This window comes from Zingiber officinale, chromosome 4B (assembly GCF_018446385.1).
Source record: "Zingiber officinale cultivar Zhangliang chromosome 4B, Zo_v1.1, whole genome shotgun sequence".
NCBI lineage: Eukaryota > Viridiplantae > Streptophyta > Magnoliopsida > Zingiberales > Zingiberaceae > Zingiber > Zingiber officinale.
The window spans coordinates 117,601,897-117,611,321 of record NC_055993.1 but is presented as its reverse complement, the minus strand read 5'-3'; the positions used below and the strand labels follow the sequence as shown (position 1 = coordinate 117,611,321).

The 9,425-nt window shown below is 36.3% G+C and overlaps 1 protein-coding gene across 4 annotated transcripts; it reads right to left on the bottom strand.

Moving 5' to 3' along the window:
* Positions 1-1,078: 1,078 nt before the first annotated feature.
* LOC121976179 (chaperonin CPN60-2, mitochondrial) lies at positions 1,079-8,805 on the bottom strand. 4 transcript variants are annotated; one of them, XM_042528226.1, is made up of 19 exons: positions 8,651-8,805; positions 8,526-8,556; positions 8,277-8,408; positions 8,008-8,167; positions 7,533-7,708; positions 7,270-7,365; positions 5,054-5,158; positions 4,882-4,968; positions 4,718-4,807; positions 4,536-4,616; positions 4,377-4,445; positions 3,966-4,043; positions 3,793-3,888; positions 3,230-3,329; positions 2,971-3,074; positions 2,782-2,887; positions 2,611-2,689; positions 2,131-2,265; positions 1,079-1,499 (listed from the first exon to the last, which is right to left on the bottom strand). In XM_042528226.1, exons 1-18 carry the CDS (start codon positions 8,686-8,688, stop codon positions 2,154-2,156), a joined length of 1,740 nt encoding a protein of 579 aa, XP_042384160.1. In that variant the 5' UTR covers positions 8,689-8,805; the 3' UTR covers positions 1,079-1,499; positions 2,131-2,153. The 4 variants fall into 4 exon arrangements, with proteins under 4 accessions (XP_042384160.1, XP_042384159.1, XP_042384158.1 ...); XM_042528225.1 differs by lacking the exon at positions 1,079-1,499 and adding an exon at positions 1,629-2,040; XM_042528224.1 differs by lacking the exon at positions 1,079-1,499 and having other exon boundaries at positions 1,629-2,265.
* Between the last annotated feature and the right edge of the window lie 620 nt (positions 8,806-9,425).

Here is a 9,425-nt window from a genome sequence, read left to right as displayed (position 1 = left end):
AAATAAAATATAATCTAAAATTATTTAAAACCTATTGTAACATTTTATCGTATTATCCTAAAAATATAATAAAATCTTATTATTTTAATTTTTAAAAATTAAAATCTTAAAATACCTTGTTATTTTAATTTCTAAAAATTTAAATCTCAATATATATATAATAATAATGATAATATATATATATATATATATATATAATTAAATAATATTTTTTTATTTTAAAATTTGTTTAAATAATTTTATTAGACTTCAGATTAAATCTATTTAGTTTATTCCAACTATATTGATAATTCTAATTTGACTATCCCTGAATAATCGACCTGACCCCACAAAATTTGTCCACCGACCAATAGGATAAATCGAGAAATCCATGTGACGGCCATCCTAGACACCCAGTACCTTTAGTTGCATGTCCCAATTAGAACTCGAGCCGAGCTCGATTACATCCCTAACCCTCAGTAACAACTAACGTTCGTTAAGCTGTCACCCACAAATATTCATAAACTCCCCTCGGCCCAAATTCTAAGGATGTGTTTAATTTAAATTATCATATATAATCTTAATTATATAATTACCTAACAATCATATAATTAAAATTATAAAAAAAAATAAAATATAATCTAAAATTATTTAAAACCTATTGTAACATTTTATCGTATTATCCTAAAAATATAATAAAATCTTATTATTTTAATTTTTAAAAATTAAAATCTTAAAATACCTTGTTATTTTAATTTCTAAAAATTTAAGTCTCAATATATATATAATAATAATGATAATATTATTATTACTATATATATATATATATATATATATATATATATATATATATATATATATATATATATATATATATATATATATAATATTTTTTATTTCAAAATTTGTTTAAATAATTTTATTAGACTTTAGATTAAATCTATTTAGTTTATTCCAACTATATTGATAATTCCAATTTGACTATCCCTGAATAATCGATCTGCCCCCACAAAATTTGTCCACCGACCAATAGGATAAATCGAGAAATACATGTGACGACCATCCTAGACGCCCAGTATCTTTAGTTGCACGTCCCAATTAGAAGAAAATTACTACAAATACATCATAAATAGGGATCAAACCGTGAGTATCAAGGTGACAACATGGATGTGGATGTCCTACCGCAACACAATGTCCTAGGGACTATTGATTGATTTAATTTATTAAAATTTTAATTAAAATACTAAAGTTCTAATTATTTGTCTCAGTGTTCTTCCTCCCAATCCCCCACTTAACCGATTGCTGCCCACCAACCGCCTTCCATCGACCGTTGTCCGTCGACCATCGCCCGTCGCCACCCACCACTCGCTGCCGCCATCCGACGATCTACTGCCACCTTGAGCAACATCGGCTACTGCTCACCAATCACCGCCCGTCGACCGTCACCTACCATCTTCGACGACACTTGCTGTCGCCCGCCACCTGCTGTCTGCTGCCACCTCCGTGCTCAGGTCCAATGGCTGCAAGGATAATTTTGAAAAAAAAAAATTACTTAACCTCCAAAATCAAAAAAACCAAGGCAACCCGAGGTATTCCGATTCCAAGTTTGATGCCCCATTCCCAATTGCTGACATTTCAAAATCAAGAAAAACTCGAACTAAACGAAGTTATCATGGATAACCGTAGATGTATAACCAAGTTATCTGCAATAACCTAAACCAAACGTGCCATAAGGATTGAGCACCAAAGAATCCGTGCTCTAATACACCCAAGTCCCGAGCGCCTAGCACCATACGATCTCAAACTCTCAAGTACCCAAGACCAAAGTGTTGAACACCATATCCTCCACCTTCTGGGCCCAACCCAGCCTCAGCCATCCTTCAGCCCATACCACGTACGCCAACCTCTCGGACTTCCCAACTCCTCAATCATGGATTCTGACGGGGTATCAGATTCCATTGTTCAAATGGAAAGAATATTATTGAAGATTTCTTGAACAGCCACTAGTTCCGGCAGCTAGGGGATAAAGTCCTACTCCAGTTTTTAGCATTAGCTTTAACCCTGACGATAAGTGAATGAGAAATGGGAAGTGTTGCCAACCAAATGGAAGATACTGATCTAACAATGAATCAGGAACCAAAGAAACAAGACCGTCAATGCAGTTGCAGGCGCGATCAGTAGTCCATTCCGGCCATGCCACCAGCACCACCCATGGCAGAAACATCCTTCTCATCCTTGGGGAGCTCCACAACAACAGCCTCAGTGGTGGTCATCAAGGAGGAAACACTGCCATTTGAGGTTTAGATTAGTTACAGTCTGATTCTATGCGGTAGACTGCAAATAAAGACTTTTCGAGTAGCAAATCAAGCTGCAAATCTAACTTGGGGCAAAAATCTATCCAAACAAGTAAATAAACAAGATAAACATAAATAAGTAGATAAAATTTATCCAAATAAAACAAGATAAATGTATTAAAAGGTGGAGAGGGGGAATAAAATAAACTCTTTAATTTCTCTTATTTTTCCAACCCCTATAAGTAAAAACTAAAACAAACGAAAAATGAACCAACTGGACTTCTCTTTAACATCACAAACAATTCCAATTTTTGCAGAAAAAAGTTTATTTTCTTACCTTGCAGCATCTACCAAGGCAGTTCTGATGACCTTCAGCGGGTCGATGATACCTGATTTTACCATGTCTACATATTCACCTGAACAATACAAGAAAAGATCAATTTTAGAAACGGTTGTTAAACAAATTCAAAAAACCGTTAAGAAACTCTTGAATGGAATGTCAACAGGCCTTTGGCTGCATCGTAGCCGAGGTCGGGGTTATCTTGTTCCAAGAGTTTGCCAACAACGACAGCACCCTCCACTCCTGCATTGGAAGCAATTGTATGCACTGGAGCCTGGAAGAAAGGATTGAAACCGTACGTCCAATGAGAGAACAATTGAATCATTTCTTTTAGTTTCTAGGAGATAGCCAGCAAACCTTTAAAGCGTTCTGAATTATTTGGACACCAATCTTTTGATCGAAATTATCAGTCTGCAACTTTTCCAACTCTCTAGATGCATAGAGAAGTGCAACTCCACCACCTGAATAGAACAGACTATAACTTCCACAAGTATTGTGAAGACTTGGTATATGCCCAAAAGACAGGAACCATCAGAAATGGAAGGGGATTCATGTGGTTTTACGTGAAGGCTCACTTCGTAATAGATTTGTCCCAAAAGATGGACGAATGAGTTACCTGGTACAATGCCCTCTTCAACAGCAGCCTTAGTTGCATTCAAAGCATCTGTAACTCTGTCCTTTTTCTCTCCAACTTCAATTTCACTGGCCCCTCCAATCTGCACAGATAAGTTCCGGAGATTGCCAACTTAGATATGCAACCGTTGATAGTTCCCTTGTTACAAATGTTTTTTATACAGAGAAAACTCAATTGGCAATGTTTGAACACAAAACATTTCATTCTGGAACCCAACTAATGATGAAACATAATTCATTTTATTTTCCAGAGGCTAAAATGAGACAAAATAAATAAAGACTATCCACAAGTTCCAATAGGATGAACTTCTATGTTGAGAAGTTGAATCAATTAGAATATGTGATAGGTTGAGCAAGACTTGAGAAAATATTCTACTTAGCCTAATCAAAGAATTTTGAAAGTGTCAGACTGTTATGAATGTTAACCTTCATAAAGTTCTGACTTAGAATTCAAGGGACCCTAAGTTGATATCGAATAGTTTTTCTGCTTGTTCTGAAGGAAAGTACTAACAGTACAACATGAAGAAAAGTCAATAAGTAATATACCTTAAGTACAGCTACTCCACCGGAGAGTTTTGCCAATCGGTCTTGCAATTTTTCTTTGTCATAGTCTGATGTGCTCAATTCAATGCCAGAACGTATCTGTCACAAAATAAATAAATAAATATATAAAACGAGGCTTCATAAAATTCTCATTGGAAAAAGCAGAAGGAACCAACCTGCTCGCATCTCTCTTCTATAGCTTTTTTGTCACCAGATCCATCAAGAATTACTGTGTCATCTTTTGAGATTGTCACCTAACAATACCATTTATTTGTTTAACATTTTGTGCAAAATTGTTAATAATAATAACTCAGATTAAGTACATCTATATAAACAATATAAAAAGGTTGATTTTGATGGGGTTAACAGCAGCTGGCTAATGGGACATATTAAAATATGCAAGGACAGTTTGCTACGAAAAAACAATGCGTAAACAAACCAATAGGGATGGGAAGTACATGAATTCCAGATGCTCTGGAATTAAATTTATCTACCAATCAAGATTGACGTGGTCTACTCCAAGTTCTGTTAAAAGGTTAAGTGACGGACACTTTTAGAAAAAATAAGAAAAGAAAAAGGTCTCTCACCTTTTTGCATGTACCAAGCATGTCAAGTTCTACTTTCTCAAGGTTCATGCCAAGTTCTTCTGTTATGACCTAAAATATATAAGTAATGACTTAAATCAAACATAAATCATTTAAACAAAATGTTAACAAGTAGAGACCTATACAAAGAATGATACTCACAGAACCTCCAGTGAGAGTGGCAAGATCTTGAAGACTAGCTTTCCTGTTCTCACCAAAACCAGGGGCCTTAACAGCACACACCTGCATAATCACAACCTGGTCAGTGCTAGGAAAATAACGAGATAGGCTGACCAGATTCCCAATCACCAGGATAAAACAAGGATTTAAAATGCTAAATTGACCTTGAATCCAACTCGAAGCTTATTAAGAGTCAATGTTGCTAGTGCATCGCTTTCCACATCCTCAGCAACAATTAGTAAAGGTCTCTGTCTCTGAGCACATTGAGAAAAGCGTGTGAATAGATATAGTACAAACTATAAATGCAATTTCAATCAAGATACTTTACCTTCAATGCCAACTCTAACACCTTGACAACTGCATTTATGCTTGAAATTTTCTTCTCATGTATCAAAATAAGGGGGTCTTCAAGCTCCTGCAAACTAGAAAAATGAGACTCACAGAACAACAAAGGACATGCTATCTAGATGAAAGGTAATTGATCAGGATAGGCTTCCTACACATTTTTGATTCTTCTGGTCAGTAATGAAGTAGGGGGATATGTAGCCTCGGTCAAGTTTCATTCCTTCGACAACTTCCAGTTCGTTGTACAAAGTTTTCCCATCCTAACAGAGCACAATGAGATAGATAATTTAGGTCACATAAATTATAGCTGGCGCATAGGTTAAACCGGAAGAGCAAAACAAGCACAACTTTTAATTTTTAAACTAATCAAATTGATCCTTATTTTATTAACTAGCGTTTTATTTTGGCTCCTGTTAGCTGTTAGAATTTCCACTCTAATTGATTCATCTCATCTAACTATTGAGAGTCTATTGACAATCTTTAAAACATGCTTGTACAATCACAATTTATTTTCTCACTTTTATCAGGCCAATATGATTGTACCAAGATGATATCCTCATTTATATGCAACTATCCACATTCTACTTTTTCGACATTGCATCTGTAAGCACGTCCACCATATTCATGTCCTGCACCCTTACATTCATACTTCAAAACAAGCATCCAGAAACTGATTGCTAACAGCTATAGAATTAATCAAACATAGTTTGCAAAGAGTATGAGTATTACTCAATATCCCATCACTGTTTGATGCTATAAATCCAAAGATGCATTAGCAGTTGTAGGTGACAGGATATTTGAAAGAAGAAAAAAAAGACAACTGACATTCACTCAAAAAAGTGAATATAAACTGTAAATGTATGTTGAAATATAGCAAGTCGTAGCACAAGAAAACATTAAACAATGTTGAACGTTGAGACTCTATTTTATTGAAGATTGGTAAATTCAAGAGGCTAGTCCAGTAAGGACTCAGTTTGACAAACATTTTTCCAACAACAAACGAGTTCATTGCAAGACAGATGATGATGCATCTATCAAAACCAAGGTGGAAAATAATTACTATAAATATTTGATCAAGCTGTAGTCCAAGTGACTAAAATCAACAAGTTGATAAGATGATAGCCACGGAAGCATCTATTTTATGCATCTTATGTGGATATAGAGCAATTCAAACAAATGTATTTATTTCATAAGTACTAAATATGACGCTCATATTGATGCTAATAATTAAGAATTATTTACTGAAATCATATTATTTAAGTGTAGTCTTACGTAAAGCTCAGTAGCAGTATGAAATTCACACAGTCAAATCCATATAGTTAAGACAGCTTATTATTGTTAGCATATTGCCACCATGAGCTGTATGCATCTCTCTCTCTCTCTCTCTCTCTCTCTCTCTCTCACACACACACACACACACACACGCGCGCGCGCGCGCGCGCTCAAAAGGTACGTGTCTCAATATAACTCCATACAACTTAACATTTTCACAATGTAACTCTGATACAATTGAACATGTTCATCATCTTTTCAATAATCACAAGAGCATAAGTATTTGCTTGAACTTTCTATAGATGGGCAAAAATAGGAGAGGAGAAAGAAAAGAGAGATGAAAAAGAAAATTAAGGCGAAGAATAAGAAAGAAGAATGAGTCTTTTTCATATTATTTTTTAAAATGAAGAGAAAATGAGAACAGATGCACAGAATAAAGAGGATCAGAGGGAGAAGACTGTGACAATGGAGCAGAGACTCATAAATAATGATCTGAGGAGGAAATGTTCCATTAGGCCATAGCATAAGGGTTATTAGTAAGCATGAGACAATTCTCAGCCCAATGTGACAGAAAAATGAATAATTTCTTTCCCTCCCTACGTGTATTTTTCCACAGAATTTTGTATTCCCCTCTTTTCTTTCCAATTTTATCTCTACCTACTCTTTCTCTTCTTGGAAACACAACTAAAAGAAAAAATTGTAAAGAAGAAAAAGGGGTTATTGAGAGAAAAGGGAGACAAAAAAAATATATATACTGCTTAACCAATGCATTTAAAAAGCATTTTTCCATCTTGGAAATTGGTTATAATATTTGAAATCATATAGGGTATAATTGTCATCTAAGTAGGAGCTTATTGATGGAAGAGGGAGATAAAAATATAGCTAAGCATATGTAAAAGGTATATTTCCATTGAGGAAATTGGTAATGAAATCATAGCGGGAATGATGGTTAAGTATTTATGTAATGCAAAAATTATACCCTAGCAGCTTCTACATTAACTCAAGGAGCTGAAGTGACTAGAATGTAAAATACAGAATAACAAACAGAAAACATATACAAAAACAACATAAAATATAATCACCAAGATATCTGACTTACTGAGACTGTGATAACTCCCTCCTTACCAACTTTCTCCATTGCTTTTGCGATTAGTTCACCAATCTCTCTTTCTCCATTGGATGATATTTTACCAACCTTTGAAAGGGAGAAAACTCAAATCTTGATATTGTTAAAAGAAAGAAAGAAGCAAATAAACAAGAACAGAATGATATCTGAAGCAACAATTTGCCAAAGTCATAAGGGTGTATCTCTTTAGTGGTTCTTCAATAATATGATATTCAAGATGCCGCAGAACCAAATACCTGAGCTATCTCCTCTGAGGTACTGATCATTCTTGCTCTACTCTTCAAGTTGGTCACAACAGTATCAACTGCCAATGTGATGCCACGTCTCAAATCCATTGCATTCATGCCAGCTGCTACTGACTTGCATCCTTCAGCAAATATTGCTCTAGTAAGGATGGTAGCACATGTTGTCCCTGCATACATTCAAATAGAACGCATATTATTACAAATAAATGCAGCAAAATCTCATGTTGACACAAGACTGTTCGATGAATATGTGAATATTAACTCACACTGTAAAGAGCTACACATAGGCAAAGACAAAAAATTAACAGAAATATGTATTAATTATACTTTGGAAACTATGACAAGACTAAGCTACTAGTAGACTGTAACCCATCGAACAAAATCATAACTAAGAAAGTCATGTTGATATCCATAACAGTACAAAACCAGACACAAAACTCCACTTCACTATGGAGAAATGACTTACCATCACCAGCAACGTCATTGGTAGCATTGGCTACCTGTTTTACAAGGCTAGCACCCACATTCTTTATTTTATCCTTGAACTCAATGCTCTTAGCAACAGTGACGCCGTCCTTTGTCACTTTGGGCGCACCGTAGCTTTGCTCAATAACAACATTTCGACCCTTCAAGACCAGATGCAGAGACACACGCCAAATATTAGATCACCGAATCTCAAAACAACAAAGTGTCATCTTTCTCAACAGCAGCCAAGAAAATAAAATATATGCATACCTTTGGGCCCATAGTCACCTTCACTGCATCCGCAAGATCCTCCACGCCCTTGAGCATCAAAGCGCGAGCATCAACTCCGAACCTAATATCCTTCGCAGCATAGTTCCTGCTCCAACCAAGCCTACTTCCAATCTACAGACACGAACATAACCTCAATACATTCAAAAATCAAAACTTTATCGAAACTAAAAAACCTCAGTCTCCAAGCACAGCAGAAATCATGACTGCGGAAAATCTACACTCCCCTACCTGTCTGCTGCTGATGCTGCCTCTGGCAACCCTATAGAATCAAAATGCCTAGTAAGTAGGAGATCGCCTTGTAATAGAGAGTAAGCGTTCATTTGCTTTCAAACTTTCTGGCCGATGAATCTTACCGAGCTTTGGAGGCCAGAGAAGACAAGGCGCGATACATGGTGCGATGGAGGAGTGATCGGGAGGGAAGTCCTGGAGAGAGCCAAGAGGAGGGAGCGAGGGAGGAGCTGTGCGGCCTTTATCAGAAGGGTAGGCGAAGGGAATGGCAGTGGGCGAGGCAGAAGAGTGTGATGATACGTAGGGCTGCAAACGAATCGAGCCGGCTCGCGAGCTTTTCGAGCCGGCTCGAAATATATTTGATTCGTATTCGAATTTATCGAATTCGAGCCGAACTCGAACATGTTCGATAAGGTTTCGAGCCGAATTCGAATCTATAACATTTTGTTCGAATATTCGCGAGCCGCTCGCGAGCTTTTGTATAATTTTATTATTTTCTAATATGTTATTCAATAAATGTATTGTAAATTTGTAAAGGTTTTAAAACTTTGAACCTGATGACTGATGAGTAACGATTCTGCAATCATGCTTAATGGGTTAACAAATTGCGGGTTAATGGATTATGGGTTAACGGATAATAGTTCATATTTATATTATAAGTTTATAACCTAATCCTTTTACAAACCGGCGAACCCTAATCTTTTCCACAAAACAAGTGTGAAGACTGGCGGCGGAAGGTAGCTAGGGTTCTTGTCCAGCGATTGTGCTTCAAGTGCTTAGGATCTAGAGTTGGTGTTGGAGAAGGAGAAGGTGCTGGTGTTGGAGAAGGATCTAGAGTTGGTGTTGGAGAAGGAGAAGGTGCTGGGGGACTGCTTCTTCTGCGTTATCGACGTCGAGAGT

What these genes read in the sequence shown, in the direction of transcription:
- LOC121976179 (XM_042528226.1), bottom strand. Translation starts at nt 8,688, where the DNA reads ATGTATCGCGCCTTGTCTTCTCTGGCCTCCAAAGCTCG. An exon ending in AGCTTCGAGTTGGATTCAAG is followed by an intron (nt 4,617 to 4,717) that starts GTCAATTTAGCA and finishes GTGATTATGCAG; the next exon opens with GTGTGTGCTGTTAAGGCCCC. An exon ending in GTGGAGTAGCTGTACTTAAG is followed by an intron (nt 3,330 to 3,792) that starts GTATATTACTTA and finishes TTATCTGTGCAG; the next exon opens with ATTGGAGGGGCCAGTGAAAT.